Source organism: Delphinapterus leucas, chromosome 13 (assembly GCF_059928025.1).
Source record: "Delphinapterus leucas isolate spDelLeu-1000000601 "Yukka" chromosome 13, BTC_Dleu_Yukka2, whole genome shotgun sequence".
Taxonomy (NCBI): domain Eukaryota; kingdom Metazoa; phylum Chordata; class Mammalia; order Artiodactyla; family Monodontidae; genus Delphinapterus; species Delphinapterus leucas.
The window spans coordinates 89,654,822-89,671,750 of NC_143141.1; the positions used below are offsets into that span (position 1 = coordinate 89,654,822).

At 50.1% G+C, this 16,929-nt stretch overlaps 1 protein-coding gene across 4 annotated transcripts in view; it reads right to left on the reverse strand.

Annotated features, from left to right (window-relative positions):
- Window positions 1–16,929, reverse strand: part of RNF144A (ring finger protein 144A) — a 117,294-nt gene that overhangs the window by 29,516 nt on the left and 70,849 nt on the right. For all 4 annotated transcript variants that reach the window (XM_089923481.1, XM_089923479.1, XM_089923478.1 and 1 more), the window contains one exon: window positions 11,544–11,689. In XM_089923481.1, the coding sequence (XP_089779607.1) occupies window positions 11,544–11,678 (135 nt within the window). In that variant the 5' untranslated portion in view covers window positions 11,679–11,689. The remainder of the gene's footprint in view (window positions 1–11,543; window positions 11,690–16,929) is intronic.

Sequence of the window (16,929 nt, forward strand, 5' to 3'; positions counted from 1 at the left end):
CCAGCCTCGCCTGCCTCTAAGTCGCCCCTGCACCCCACACCGAGAACCCAGGTATGGCTGCCCATCCTCCTTCAGGGACCCCTTACTTACTGGGCAATTACTTGCTACCACCTTCCGCTACTTGGCAGTCTGGCTGGACATCTGAAGTAAGTCAGAAAAATCAGTGAGGGACACAAAGCAAAGTTCATACCAAAGTGAGGAGGCCTTTCCCAATGCCAGTTTACTCTTGGCTTCACTGTCTGCTAGTCGTAAAAATCCAATACTCCCTTAAAAAGCCTTTGTAAACAACAAGTAGAAGAAAGGTCATGACTTTCCCTAGTTGCAAGCTCACTACCATTTGTGACTGAGACAAACACTGAAGCGCTTACATCAGAACTCAAAGAGCATGGGAAACCAGACCTTTCAGTGAAGGGACAACAAAGCACAATATCTCACCAGCGTCTCCAAACCTCCTTTCAGTCACAGCCCAGTGGAGTACTGGGGATCATAATTCCACCACCACTACACTATTATAATAACGCTATTACGTGTCATAGCGATTCATCAAGAAAAGCACATAAACTGTTGGTGGGAATGTAAACTGATACAGCCACTATGGAGAACAGTATGGAGGCTCCTTAAAAAACTAAAACTAGAATTACCATATGACCCAGCAATCCCACTGCTGGGCACACACCCAGAAAAAAACATAATTCAAAAAGACACATGCAGGGGCTTCCCTGGTGGCGCAGTGGTTGAGAGTCAGCCTGCCGATGCAGGGGACACGGGTTCGTGCCCCGGTCCGGGAGGATCACACATGCCGCGGAGCGGCTGGGCCCGTGAGCCATGGCCGCTGAGCCTGCGCGTCCGGAGCCTGTGCTCCGCAATGGGAGAGGCCACAGCAGTGAGAGGGCCGCGTACCGCAAAAAAAAAAAAGACACACGCACCCCAATGTTCATTGCAGCACTATTTACAATAGCCAGGACATGGAAACAACCTAAATGCCCATCGACAGACGAATGGATAAAGAAGATGTGGTACATATATACAATGGAATATTACTCAGCCATAAAAAGGAACAAAATTGGGTCATTTGTAGAGACGTGGATGGATCTAGAGACTGTCATACAGAGTAAAGTACGTCAGAAAGAGAAAAACAAATATCATATATTCACGCATATTTGGGGAACCTAGGAAAAAGGTACAGATGAACCTGTTTGCAGGGCAGAAATCGAGACACAGATGTAGAGAACAAATGCATGGACACCAAGGGGGGAAGCGGCAGGGGGTGTGGTGATGGGATGAATTGGGCGATTGGGATTGACATGTATACACTGATGTGTATAAAATTGATGACTAATAAGAACCTGCTGTATAAAAAAATAAATAAAATAAAATTCAAAAATTCAAAAAAAAAAAAAAAGTAAAGCACATAAGCTGTTTCCTAAGCCTCTTCCTCGCCCCCGCAAAATGTCTAATCCATTTCATTATAAGAATGCATGGTTACTAGGAACGGATGGGCCTAAAATCAGATCCAGCTGCACTTTCCACTGGTTCTGTGCTTTGAACAAGTCTGCCTCTCTACCAGCCTCATTTTCTGGATCTGCATTTTAGGGTGGTTCAGCCTACATCATGGTGGAGTCGAAAAAATATTGTGCAAGGGAAAGAGGTCGAGGACTTCCCTGGTGGCTCAGTGGTTAGGAGTCCGCCTGTCAATGCAGGGGACATGGGTTCCATCCCTGGTCTGGGAAGATCCCACATGCCACGGAGCAACTAAGCCCGTGCACCACAACTAATGAGCCTGCGCTCTAGAGCCCGTGAGCCACAACTACTGAGTTCACGCGCCACAACTACTGAGCCCACGTGCCTAGAGCCCATGCTCTGCAACAAAGAGAAGCCACCGCAATGAGAAGCCCACGCACTGCAATGAAGAGTAACCCCCGCTTGCCGCAACTAGAGAAAGCCCGTGCGCAGCAACGAAGACCCAACACAGCCAAAATAAATAAATAAATAAGTAAATACATTTATGTTAAAAAACAAAAAGAGAAAGAGTCTAGAAGACTACATGGACAAGAGTGTATGCTCAATATATAAATGACAGTTGATCTAAATGGGTAATTCTCACCATTTTAGCAAACCAGAATATTTCATTCACTAAAGACTCTAAAGATGGCAGTTTCTTTAAAAAATAGAAATCAAGGTAATCCTCGAAAAGACCCATCTCCTACAGCCTCTCTCAAGAGCACTGAACAGAACGCGAAGACTCCACGTGTCAATTGCAGCCTGGGTGCCTACGACCCAAGGGCCCTGTATGCCTCTGTCCTATCCAAGCTCCCTGTGACCACGCGGGCCCTGAACTCAGGTTTTCCCCAGATCATCTATGTTTCACCAATGCAGTGATGATGAAGAGAGCTCCAGAGAACCGAGTAAGGATGAGCCGAGTCCTGGCACTGCCTCTGAGGCCTAAGATGGCAGAGGTTTCAGAGGTAAACTCATCAAAACCAACAAAGGAGCTTCCCAGAACGAGGGAGGGGCAGAGGAGGAGGGAGGGGGTCACGCCGAGCCTCCATCAGGCCTGCACCTCTTCAGGAAGACGGCACCAGGGTTTGGTGGCGTGCTGAACCCCTACAGCAAGGTCTGTTCACAGTGGGAGGTGACTGGAAAGCGAATGTCCTGTGTGGGGCTGGGGGCAGAGGCTGAGGAAGAGAAACACCGCAGGCTTCAGAGTTACAGAGACGCCTGCAATCCCTGTCCTTCCAGGCAGAGCCGCGGACCGGTTATGTGAAGAGTTTGGGCCACAGCCCCCTTGACTACAGAATACAGATGCCCATCTTGCTGGGCTTTTGCAACGGTAAGAAAGAAACTATGTAAAAGCACCCGGCACAATTCCCAACACACAGACCAGCTAAGTAAGAGGGACCGCTGTTACCTGCGGTGTGTATATGGGTGATAGATGTCTTACAGTCATAGGTGAAAAGAAAGTCAAAACCTTAGCAACAAGATCATTATTTTACTTTTTACAATTAAGTTTGTCTAAATTGAGTCTCTGGAGGACACTGGAATGCCGTAAGCTGATAAAATGCTGAAAACTCTCACAATACTGTACAGAGAAGTACACGATGAGAGCAGGTTTACAAAATGCAACATTGAAAGCTGGTGTGAAGCACACACCCGGGGGGCGTCTCCGAGTCTGAACGACGCTGTTGAAGAGACTGCACGTATCAACAAGCAGTGCGTCACGTCTGCGGAGCACTACCCAGGAGCGTCCGTCCTATGCCATTAGCAGGCCGCTATGCAATTTGCAAAATGACTGTGCTCTGGAAGCATCCATTTGTTTACTATACAAAAAGAGATGAGGATCCAAGTGTCTGACCAAGCATCCATCGAAAACAAGCCCGGGCTTCTTCCAGATATAAAGCAGACCATGACTCACAAGCTATGTTTTTCAATCTAATAGCAAAAAGATGTCTTGAAATGAGCACAAAAAAATGCCAGAGAAACCTCAGTCAAAATATACATGACAAAGGCAGACACTGATGTACTGATATTTCCCACTATCATATTAGTTATAGCTCTCTGTAACCAAATGCCTCAGGACCCTGTGTTAATCACTACCTGTGTTAGCCAACTAAACAAACGTGAGGCTCTTAGGAGGTGTTAATCACTCCCATTTTATGGAGGAGAGAACAAAGCTCAGGGAGGTTAAAAACGAGCCCAGAGGTGGAGTCTGTAAGTGTAGGAGCTCGAGCTCAAACCCACGTGTGCCTGACTCCAAAGAGGTGAGGGTTTTGTTTTATTAAACTCGTGTCTTCTTCCTCCCCAATCAAGAATTCTTTCAGGGCTTCCCTGGTGGCGCAGTGGTTGAGAGTCCGCCTGCCGATGCAGGGGACACGGGTTCATGCCCCGGTCCGGGAAGATCCCACATGCCGTGGAGCAGTTGGGCCCGTGAGCCATGGCCGCTGAGCCTGCGCGTCCGGAGCCTGTGCTCTGCAGCGGGAGAGGCCACAACAGTGAGAGGCCCGCATACCGAAAAAAAAAAAAAAAAAAAAAAGGAATTCTTTCATAAGCAATCATTTATTACTTATTTTCTGTTACCTCATGAGGTTTTTTTTTTCTTTCAGTACAAAGCATTGTATGCATTTTAAAGTGGCAAAGTCTGAGTCAAACTAGGCTGTGTCTTTATGTGTCCCTGATGCTTGGATGCCAGGACATTCCATGACATCAAGACCCCAAGGCCCCTGTGGGAAAAGATGCGGGTGCAGATCCTTAAGACGCGCTGTGCTGGGGCTCCAGTGGGGTCCCACCTCAGGGGCGCGGGTGGCATCCCAGAGATGGAGAGCTGGCCAGAGGGACAAGACGTCCCAGCAAAGGAGCGTCTACCACACAAAGGGCAGGAGGAGGGAGGGGGGCTGTTGAGAGCCGCAGAATGTTCCAGGCCTTTCGTGTTCCACTCTGTCGTCCAAGTCTTTGAAACCCGGTCCAAAGGCAGAGGCAGCACTGCTGATCTGCTAAGGTACCTCCGCTGTGCCAGAATTTTTCTGCCAAGGAGAAGGGGGCCACACAGACACCTCTGCCTGATGTAAAGTCTGCAGCAAGCCTGAATTTCACCTGTTTTCTCCCTTGGAGGCCTGCTGGCTACTGATGATGCTAACAGCTGAAAGAAACCTCCAGAAACTGTGCTCAAAGGTGCTTGAGTAGCTTCTGCTTACCAAGATCCACTGTTTACAAACAGTCCATGCAGGCAGGTCCAAACAACTGTGGTGGGACCCCCACGAACAGTGTTCAAACAGCAAGGACCCTGGAATCCCCGCCCTGGGTTGGGATGCCAGCGAACCCGCCTGCCAGATGTGTGACTGGAGCCGGAGCTGTGCCTCTCTGAGCCCCCGTCCTCCACAGTGTGGAATGAGACAAGCCTGGCGGACAGAAAAGGGTGCCTCTACAGTCGGTGCCCCAGGGTCCGCAGTGCTCCGGCATGGTGCCCGCACACGCACCACGTGTCCTGCCCGGCATCCCCTCAGCCTCCATCACTGAGGGTCTGCTTACATTCCTTCTCCATTAGAAGGCAGGCTCTTTGAAAGCAAGAACTGTTTATCTCTCCAGTCCCTGTGCCTGTGAGTGCTGGTAGAATGCAAGGGATTAACAACGCCACAGGGAAAGGCAGATGCCAACAACTGGGGAGCTGAGCGCTCACACACACGACAAGCCGACACCCGCATGGACACGGACACTCGGCAGCCGTGCAGAGAGGGGAGGAGACCCAGGGCGGCGCGGACCTCAGGTCACTGCCAAAGAGCAGCTGGACGACGTGGCATCCCAGGCATCTCCGCAGGCGGGGAGGGCAAGCCCTTCCTCACAGAGCTGTCCTCAGGGAGGCGGGAGCCACCGCCTGTCACAGCAGGCATGACAAGGATGCTTCGTGCATCCCCCCCCCCCCCGCCCCCCGGCCATGCCACCAGGGGCTGGAAACCTGAGCAGGCCACCCAGCCGGCCCCGTGGTGAATGTTCTGGCAGCGACACTGCTCCAGACTGCAGGAATGTGACTTTACCCAAAGCAGGGGAGTCCAGAGTATGAAGGTTGCTTTTGTAAAAATTTTAGAGGAAAACAAAATTCAGACGTACTTTCTACCAAAAGAAAACCCCCAGAAAACAAAACCCAACTCTCATCTATGTGTTCTCTTTGTCCTCTGCTCTTGACAAACCACAGGATCTGCTGTCTCCTGGAGTAAAGCTCCCCTGAGCTCCAACCCCTCGGCTTTGCTGAAGACCAGGTGCAGCCCCACGGTCAACCCTGCTCCAGGTAACCTCGGTGCTCTGCTCCCTGGCTGTCCTTGGGCCTTTCTGGGGAGAAGACACCATTCTCTCCTCCGCAGGGAGGGCGCTCTCCTCACCCTCGGGCTTCTAAACGAGCTGCAGGAGACGCCGTGTGTGTAGGACAAGGTCTCTCTTCTCCTAAGCCGCGGAGAAGCAAGTATGAGCATTTCACCAAACCACACCTTCATCACCAAGAGCTCCCAGGGAAGGCCAGACAGAGCCGGCTGTGGTGGGCAGGGTTAACATATGGAAATCAGAGTCAGGGACACAAAGGGGTCCTCTGTTTCATCCACTCAACAGATATTCATTTACTCTGCACCAAAAGTCCAGGAGGCCGGAAATGCAGAAGCAACAGATAAACCTTGGGCTGAACTCTTCCTGAAAGTAGAATGAGTGTGTTTCGTGCGCAGTTGTGTGGGATCTGTGTGTTGTGTGCATGTGAACTTAAGAAGGCACGTGAGAGAAGGGGATGCAAGGATATGACGAGTTGTGAGGGTCTGAGGGTGTGACAATGGGAGTACATGGGCAACTGCTCAGAATAGGTGGTACCTGAGGGCTAATTCTAACAGAGGGGTACTCTGTTCACCCAGTCTCGTTAGGTTCAGCTGTCTAGATTTTCCAAACGACTGAAGATTATTCCATCGAATGGAGAAACCGAGACTTTTGTTTGTCTTTTATCTCATGAATAAGAAGGGGCTGGGGAGACCGAGAATGCCCATTTGGGTGTCTTGCCATCAATGGGGCAGGGTTCCAGGACCCTGACTGCAGCAGGATGTGGATGGGCCTCCTGCAAGAGAACAGGGAGGTCGGCTTTGAGATTCAGAATCAAGTGCACAAAACGGGGAGAGAGAAAGAGGGACCCAAGTGTCCTTACTGGGTAGGAAGGTACTGAGATCTGGGGGCATGAGAAGGAAGCCCAGTGCCTGTGACCCAGGACATGGCCTGCAAATGCCTCCCAGCAGCCCTTCAGTTCTTTGTTATGTTTGTCAGCAAAGCTGATACCAGGAGTCAGCACTTTCTTCTGTATGGTTAATGCACAGGCATCAGGTTTTAATGCAAAAAGCAAATGCACCAGAGTCAAGGCACACCCAGTGAACATTCTAGAGCAGCTGGTCCCGTCTTTCTGAGCTGTGGTGTCCCTTTTAGGAGATGGAGAATCCTGCCCACTTGGCAGAGTCTTATGGGAAGTGCGGCCATGTCGCAAGGCACGGGGTAGACCACCGGCAATCAGAGAAGCTGTTCTTTCACCCACAAGGGGAAGTTTTAGAGGGACCCTAAATCCAGACGTAAAAATGAAAACCACGCCTGCGGAGCCTATGAGCAGTGCCCCAGCTCGCCGGCCCCAAGAACAGGATCAATGACGGTCACACAGCCAATGAGGCCAGAGGGTTCCCTGGGAACACACGTGTCTTCTTTACCCACAAGTTACTGAGAGAGATGCCCTCGCTCTACCTGTGGACAGCGTGGGGTGAGGACGTGCCGTCTGCAGCTGCTACCATTTTGTTACCATCACTGGGAGCCCCAGCTCTGCAGGCTTCCTGGGTCACGGGCAGGATCCTCATGCCACCGGAAGCTCTTAATGCCTACACAAAGGCAGTGCCAGTGGGACTGGCAAGTGACAATGTCCGTGCAGTCTGAGAGCTCAGAGACTAAAGAGTCCCACTTTCCTTCCCTGGACAAGGGCACCAGAGAAGACGGGGAAAGGGACTCGCCCAGGGCCCCCCATTGTTAACGGTGGGGCGGACCCTAGGACTAGTCAACACTTGTGAATTACAGCCAAGCGCCCTTCCTGCAGTGTCCAAACTGTGGCTGTCTATGCAAACAATGCCCTGCCGAGAAGCTGGTCTCACTGGAAGATTCGTGCATTTTCTAGGCCCAAAGCTTTCTGCTCCTTGCACATCTCTGGCCTCATGCGGGAGGCGGATGACCCAAGCTGCCCTGCTCTCTGCACATCACCATCCAAGCACAGCTGCACATTCACATCTTTCTGGCCTGATGCCCTTCTAGTCCCTGCCAGTTATGTCACTGTGGGAACCCCTCACAACACCCCGTCCTTTGCCTGCCCTTCCTGATGGGGCTGTATCCATCACGCTTTCTTCAAATGACCCCCTGAAGCCTGCCGGGTGAGCTCCCTTCTCTGTGTGGTCACATACCTCTGTTTATACTGCGATTACAAGTCTTTCCATCCCAATGACAGCAACCCAGACCTCTCTCTCACCTACACATGGGATCAGGAGAGCAGAGACTGGAAGCTTTCATCTTCCCCAGGTACCCAGGGCACCTGGCACAGGCTGGCGCTTGACAAGGACTGAAGAATGGAAGTGACCAAGCACCCACTTTGTGCAAAGCTGATGGGGATGTTAAGGTGTGCAAGTCAAGGTCCATCTCCTCACGTGATGGATTTCTGGATGAGAAAACATAACTAAGGGAAAGAGTCAGAAGTTCTGGGTCTCGGAAAACAGACATTTCCACCTTCCTGATCCCTGGGGCGTGTTATTTTGAGGGGGGAACCACAGCACCCCACGTCTTTGAGCCTCAAGTCCCCCCAACCTTTGGAACAAGTAGATCCCCTCCAGTGCTGCGAGCTGTCACACTGACCCTGCTTTGTCAGCAGTGAAACACCATAAACGTTCTATGTTATAGGATGCTGCAAGTATCGGGGAGACCACAATGGCCTTGATGGGCTTCATTTTAGCTTAAAATGTCATACATTTTAGCTTCTGGTCCACGGGGCATCTCCCAGGCCACCAGAAACATAGGTTGACGAAATGGAAATGGGATTGGCTCTCAGTGCAGGATCTTATTTTAAGGACATATTTTGACATAAACGTCAACAACCCTTTCTCTCCTCCCAGTACTTTTGCACAGAAACTGTTGGTCATACTTGAAGATTTCACATTTTTGCACACAAATGTTCAAGTTTACGTTTATCTCTTTAAGTTTCATTTTCACACTCAGCCAAAGCTTGACCATTTGAGCTACCTGGTGGGCGTCACATCTCCAAACCCCTGGAGCTTAGCATCATACCTGGAACGTGCACGGGGCTGGGAGGGTCCCTCCAGCCACTGAGACCCTTGGACCAATGCACCCCTCTCCTACCTGTGTCACGCCCCACTGGCCCCATGCACAGGCTCTCCATGACCTTTGAACTCACCCTAAAGCCACCAGGCACCCTATAAACAAGGGAAATCCCCCGGAACATGTGTCATGGTCACGCCACGTTAGTACGTGGTAGGCACACACTTCTGGTGCTCGAGGAATCTGGGGAGATGCAGGTTAAATCAACAGCTGTCCCTCGTGTGGGTTCCTCGGGGCTTTCTCTGTGCTCTTGGGCACCCAGAGCGTCCCAGGGGTAAGGGTACAGAGAGGGACACGGCATGCTGTGTTTAGTAAATCCACTGAAACACACAGATTGTCTGAGTGCATCTTTGAGGACAAGTGTTCCTCAGGACACACGCTTGGGGAAAGCTGCCCAGAGCTCCCTTGAATCCCTGCGGTTCTAAGTCCCAGTTCAGAAGCGAGATGGAGAGGATCTGAGCCTCCACGTGGCAACTCCTTCACACGTCCTTCCTGAACCTTAGGGTAAACTCCGTTCAGCTCCATTATACAGATAAGGCACACAAGGGAAGCTGAGGTCAGAAACAGCCTGCGTTTCAGTGCCCTGACGCCTGACCCCAATCACTAGGCTTTCCTCTCGAGCCCCTTCCTCCTTGAGGTCAATCTACCTCAGACCTAAAGCCCATAATTCTCTAGTAGCGTTTTATTCGAAGAGTGCCCCCTTTCAGCTTTGCACAGTTTTCTCTCTTCACTCTTTCCTACCTTCCCAGGTCTGTCCCCAGGAAGAAGACAGTGGCAGTTCTGCTGGCTGGGGGGCCCTGAGGCCTGCACAGAGGGGACAGCACGTGACGGAAGCCCTAGGGGACATGGGCGCCTTCCCCCAGTCTGCGACACGCAGGTGTTTCCTGTGCTTCACGGTGCAGGGAGCTGCGGACACAAGTAAGCCTGCCTCAACATCTTAATTTTTAATAAATGGCTGTGAGAAAACAATCACAGCTGTCACCTGTTTCTCAGTGCTCCCAGCAAACCCCTCTTTGAGAAAACAATGTTATTTTCCTCTATTCACAGTCAATGACTTAAATTAAATGTTTGATCTGAATTAGACTTGCCTATTTATTTTCACTACTATGCTCTAGAAATAGAAAACTAAAACAACAATGACAACAAATGAAAGGCTGGGTAAAACCATGCCAGGGTGAATGGGCGACCTCACGGTGGAAGAAAAGAAGTCGTGGGTCCATGAGGCCCTCCCCACACGACGCAGGCAGGGGACACGAGTGGCAGCAAGCTCGCCTACAGGCACATCTGCAGAGGGGAATCAAGCCAATTGGTTGAGATTGCGGAAAACTCCCCTTCAGGCAAGAGGGAGGCAATTCTTGCATAAAGAGAACTCTTTAATCCATCCCCACGCTGGACCATCTCATCCTCCAGAAATGAAAACGAGTCCAATTCTCTGTGTTCATTGGCTGCACGTCCGTCTTTCCACCCACCTCCCCCCAGGGCTCTCTCCCTCCCAACCTTCCCCAGCTTAGAAAAAGCCCAAAGCAACTTCCGGTGGTCCAGGTTGAAGTTACTTTCCTGGGGCTTTAATGAGGCACATTTCTCGGCTGCTAAGCGCACGGCTGAGGCTGACTCTGTGCGGTTCAACGCAGCTGCCTCTCCCGATTATCTATCATGGGCCCCGCTGCAAACCAGGCATTTGGGGGCAGAGCTGTGCCCTCAGGAAGCCAGCGTCTAACATAAAGGGAAGTCAGGACCCAGACTTAAACGACTGAAAGCTCCGTCTCATCTGTAAAACGCTGATGATGCTACTGAATGCACACACGTCCCAAACAGACAAGGTCTGTAAGACAGAGACAAACAGAATAAGGTCTGTAAAACAGGGGCAGGGAGAAAGAAGTCTCTGAAAATCAGGAGGAGGCTGTCGGGGACAGAACCCAATCCAGACATCTGAACCATACATGGGAAGGCCGTCCCTATAGTCCATTTATAACAGTAGTCAAATTCAGAAACTTTTTTAGTTTTTCACAGTTTAAAGGAAAATTGTTTTTTCCGGGCTTTTTTTTTTTTTTTTTGTATTTCTTGAATGGGAAGAAAAACCAAGCAAAATTAAATGAGACAAACTGGAAACAAACCCTACACCCTCATTTTTCTCTTCTGATAGGTAAAATGCTGGGTCTGAGAGAGGCCTGATGGGAACAGAAGCCCCTACAGGCATTAAGAGCGGGCCATTTGGCCCACGGTGATGCTGGCTGCATCTTCAGGAAATTCAAATGTGATTTCAGGATGCAGCCTCTCCAGCTTAGCGCTAAAGCGGTGACGGCTGGCACGGAGAACTGGCTATTCTACCGCACACACTCACCAGGCCAGCACCCCTGCAATCTCAGGCATGTCACTGTGCAATTAAATTTAAAGGGGGCTGTGGTGAAGCTTTGCCTTTCCAGAAAGGAGCGCACACGCCATGCTCAGGGTTTCTCAACTGCGTTCCCAGCTCCTAAGATTCTGTTTAACTGATTACTTTTGCACCACGAGCGCCTGCAATCGAACCTGCTTGGGGAGCCTGACTGATTTGGAGGAGAATCCCTCCAATAACTGGGTAAAAGTGAGGGCAAAGGGCTGCATGGTATCTCCAAAAACAAAAGTGAAAAAGGCTCAGCCTGAAATTCTTTTAAACTGGCGTTTTCTGCAAGACCCACCAGGGTACAGAAGATGCATTGGCACTGGGCAATGGTCGTCATCTTCTCCACTGGGTACTCCCCGAGACACAGCTTGCAGGACACCAGCGGGTCCAGGGCCAGGTCCCAGGTGGGCCGGCACCGTGCTGTGGTCATGGTAGAGCAGTCTGAAACGAGAGAAGCACAGGCCATCAGACACTTGTGGCCTCCACCAGAACCGAGGCAGGGGTCACTCCTGGCTGAAACTGGGGCTCTGGGGGGTGGCCAAGTGAACACTGAGGGGCCCGGGGTTTTAGAGTCCTCGTCTGGGGCCTCTGAGAAGTTTTAGCCAGAGGTCCCCGATCTGAGTCTGTCGGTGATTCCCTTCCCGTATTGATGGTAATATTCAAAACGGCGAGTGATCTACCCGTTGGCATCCTTCCCTCCACCCCTCCGATGGGTACTAAGGAAGACACTGTCCACTAAACGAAGCACCCAGCTCAGGAGGGCAGAACCTTAGCAACCCGGCAAAGGACGCTTTTGTTAAAATAGTTACTGATCAGATCAAAGTGTTCTCCAGTCTATGCTGTAGGGATATCCCAGGGAAACCAGTTGGTGGAGTTCTGGCCTCTCTGTGCCCTCCCAGTAGAATGGTCCTTCCACACTGGTTTCTGTCCTCACCGCCCAGGTGTCACCTGACCTTCCAGAAGCAGCTCAAGCACCACTGCCTCCGAAGTCCTGGAAGACCGTCTAAAATGTAAGTTTCAGAGAGGCAAGGCCCTTTGGCAGATTTGTTCATTTATGTGGGTCAAGCGCATCCAACAGTGCCCGGTATGTGACAGACACCTCACAATCATCCATGGAACAATCCTCACTTCCCCACCCTCCCCAACATTCTCTGTGCACATCCACCCCTGGTCTGTGTTCCCCTGATAACAGGCATCTTCCTATTGCTATGTTACACACCGATTTCCACTGCTTACTGCTCGAGGGAAACAGAGAAGGTGTGAGTGTCCAGCTCTTAGCTCGGCTCTGACCCACGGTGGCCTCAATAATTTCCTGTTGGTTGACTGAATTCTTGCATCCAGGGAAATGGCTCCTTGCTCCTAGCATACCCCCTGCGACTTGATTTAAGCCTTACAACACTTATTTTGCACCTGTGGTGGGTAAATATGTGCTTTATTCTACCAGCACCCCCTTGCCCCCCAAACTCAGAACTGAGAAAGATTCAGTTAAAATTTCAGATAAAATCCACGGCTATCCAAACTCTATCTGCTATCCAAATCTCAGGACCTAAATTGATTTAGAGAATTTGGTATCCTTCCCTACTGAACCCCTAACCTCACTCTCTAAACTGAGGCATGAAAAGATTTGGATAGCAAGACACACCTACATTCTCCCCGAGTTTGTGAGGCCATGAAAAGAGGGTTTGTCTCGTTCAACTCCACATGTACAGCAGAAGACTGTACGCATAACGACAAAGGTACACACATGAAGGGAAAGAAAACAAGACAAAGCAACACCAACCAACGCCCAGAACGTACACAAAACGGCTCTCGGATCCTGGAAAGTCTCAAAGATGTGTGAGACAGAGTTCCCCACCTTAGGGTCTTCGGATTCAACTCAGGAACATCCTTTGCCAAATAAAAAGCTAATTGATAACACAAGGCAGAGTGTAGGATTATGTGTGAAATCAGTGCTCAAGGCACTCGGGAAAACTGGAAATCAGCCTGGGCTAGAATCTTCCGAATAGAACTTCGCAGGGGAGATAAGGCTTGAGTTTTAAGGGGAGGTTACATTTCATACAGGTGAAAAGGGGGTGGATGTCAAAATAAGAGAGAGAAGAATCCCAGCATCTTTCACCAGGCAACAGGGTGTGGAGGCAGCACCACAGGGGCAGAAGGAACTCTGCTCCTCCAGGGCAAACAGAACACCCCTATCTGGTGGGGTGCTGGCTTACTTGACCACTGTCAGTCTCAGTCTGCTCATGTGTGTGATGGGGCCACAACCTCCCCCTCCCAGGGCTGGTGCAGGATTAGCAGAGATCATATGAAGGACCTGACACACATGGCAATGCTCAGTAAACCCTCGTCCCTTCCCCTGGGATGCCTCATTTGGCCACAGTTTATCCACCTGTGAGAAGGCCTCTGCTGATACCAACCAGGGGCTGGGTGTGCAAGTTATTTCTGGGGTCAGGGAGCTGTCATGATACTTTTTTTTAGAAAAAAATTATATCCACTTCTCGTGTTTTGACAGTCACAGCTCACCGGGTATCACTAAGCAAATATTTACTTAGGACGAACCACTGTGGGTTCTACGCAGGGCGCTGGGGGCGGGGAAGGCACGTGTGAGCTGGGGAAGAGACTCTGCGATGGTCTTGGGAACGCACAGAGGAGGTAAGACACAGTGACACACGACCCAGGCGCATGAGTGATGTCAGGGTGGCAGAGCAGCGGAGGAGACCCTGACCTATAAGAGCTCAAGCAAGTGAGGGGCGTTACTGAATTCCGGCGGGAATCGGCATTGGGAGTGAGGGCGGGAAATCCGAGGTCGGGGCAGGGAATGGACAGCAGCCTCCTCCCAGGACAGTTAGTATCTGTGGGCGACTTAGTCTAAAGTAAGTGCACTTTCCATTGTTAGAAAAGAACTCTGACACAAATTCAAGTAATTTGGGGGTGGGTTGGAGCCTTCCGGCTAATTTAAACAAACATGATCATTTGACCTTAATCCAAGGGCACCAGAACACTTAGGTGATTTGGGGGTCACTCAGCGATCTGGGGGTGCAGAGTGTACCAGAATCAAGGCTCCTCATGTCCCTGAGTTCATTTTCATTTGGAACATCTCCCTGCATCTTGAATTTATGCTTATTATGGTTATTTTAAATGTCCAGTGTTGCCTGGATCCTGGGCTCAGGTGCCAAGACTTTTTTCTGTATGTTTCTCCGCACCTTTTTCTGTTTTAATCCTTAATATCTCTTAAAGCTCACAGTACAGAGTGTCAACTGTGTTTTGATTAAGACTGTTAGCTAAGCCCTATCAGGGATCACAAAGCTTTACTGGAAGCATTGAGAAAACTGCCTAAGACTGGAAATGTCCCCAAGAGGACAGAGGTTGCTTAACTGGCTTCTCTGTCCTGGAGAGCTGGGGAAAGGCTGCAGTGGACACTGTCCAAAAGGTCTGGGGTCCAGATTCTATAGGGCACTGAGCAGCAGATGACATGTCACCCAGCAGACCTGGGTCCAAATTCCTGTCCTGCCACTTGGTCATGTGATTTTGGAGAAATTACTCAACCTCGAGGAACTTTAGTGTTTTTCTCTCTGTAAAACTTACACACCATCACCTCCCAGGTACACTTGTGAAGAGTGAGTGAGAAAGAATACGTTTAAAATTCCTGGTAAGTAAAGGTCATTAGGCTCTGTCGGGTTCAAGAGCTTGGACATTAACCCATATGAACCAAGGGGAGGAGAAAAACTGAGAGATGGTAAGATGCACTTAGTCTCAGGAAGTTCACGCTGATGGCCGTCATCTTTGGAAGAAGCAAACACCAAAACCTCAGCAGCCTCCTGCTTTATCATGTGCTGTGCAGGTTGCTCCAAGGCTGGACATCACCCCAAATGGCAGAAATCAGGGACTTAACCCTTTGACATAGTCCTTGAAGCCCACGGCCCTGACCCCACTCACTGCCTTTCACCCTGGACCACTGGTCCCATCCTGGCTGGTTCCTCCCCAGACAATTCTCTCTCCCCCAGCTTCTGAGCTTGGCTCCTTTCTTGTTTATAATGACCCTCAGTTCAACTTGCAAGGCTTGATCTCTCACTTCCTTTCTTCCTGGACCATGATTTCCACTTGACCTGAGACAGTGTGGCCTCCACTGCCCTGGGCACAGGTTAGCCGTAGCCTCTCACCTCCCAGCCCCATGATTCAGCCTTGAAGCATGTCAGACACGGTCTCCTGGCATCTTGTCAGTATTCTTTCCTACAGAGTAGACACTCTCTAAGGTGAGCTCACAATCATGATTCAATGGAAACAACAACTGGACATATTTTACCAAAAAAAAAAAAAAAAAAAAGGATACATTGTCTAAGCCCATCACGACCTTCCCGACACACAGGATGGGCCGAATATGATTTTGCAAACATTGAACAGCTGCAAACTTGAAACAGGAATTTGCAAAGAAAATCACAATGCACAATAAGAGAAAAAAAAGTGTTTGTTTTCCTAATGTGAATGTCAAGTAGAATGAAACAACAAACTATTTTAAGAACATCTGGTCAATTATAAGCATTATTCAACCTAAGCAACTCAAAATGTTTATAAGGCAAGTTACTTATTAAGCACGACTGGGTTATGCAGGGGGTGCATTGTGATGAGAGGTATACAAGGATGAGAAAGAGCTAGAAGGGAAAAGAACCCATTGAGGGAGATAGTCTTAAAAGTACGATGTGGTTATTTGGCCAGGACCATCGCACCTGGGCTCTGGGGCTGTGGATTCTGCAGGTCCCTATTCACCCACTGTCACCCCTTCAAGGCAAAGTAGGGGAAGGGAAAATCAAATTGGTGTCAGCCAATCACTACCCAACTTTTACTCTCAGGACTGCCCTAAAGCCGGCAGAGGCATGTTGGTGGTTCTTCCCCAGCCGAGGGGGCAGGGGGAGTCACAGCCATCTGAGTTTTCACTAGCCTTTCAGGGAATTCCTATCTGCAGTGAAGTCTAAGAACCACTGGGCTACATGATTCCACAGGATAGCATCTCCCCCGAGGACCCTCCCACCCTGAAGCCCATAGGGGCTTAAGCCCAACACATGATCACCTCTCAAAAATGCTACACTGCGCAGCCTGTGTCTGCCAGGCACGGGGTTAGACTCTGCATATTAGCCTCCTGTATTCTTTGCCATGACTCCCTCCGGGGAAGCGTGGCCTTTCCACATCTGCCACGTGTGTTAGTTTGTCCCCCAAATTGAAAAGCAGTGCTTTCTACCCTGCTGGACAGTGCTGGTCACAGGCAGACAGCCCATTACATACGCATATATGTGCATCAGGCATTATGTGAACCAATTTTATACATTATTTCATGTATCCGCACAGTGACTTTGAGGCTCTAGTAGTTGTTATTATTCCAGTTTCAACAATGAGGAAAGCAAGACACAGAGAAGGCACGTAACCAGCCTGCGAGACCTCCTTTGTATATCCTATGGATTGCATGAGAAGGGAGCCTTCTGGGTCTGTAGACAAACTAATTCCAGTTCTGCCACGGAGCTTCCTGGGCCTAACCCGAGTGCTTCCACGTTGGCGGCGGGGTGGAAAGCTACAGCTTCACAATTTGGAGCTGCCAGTCACAGCAGAAACATGAGAACGGTTGCTGGGTAGAAAATTGACTGCAGGGAGGTTGACTTATCCAAGTGTATGTGGTTCCATGAACCTTCAGGAAG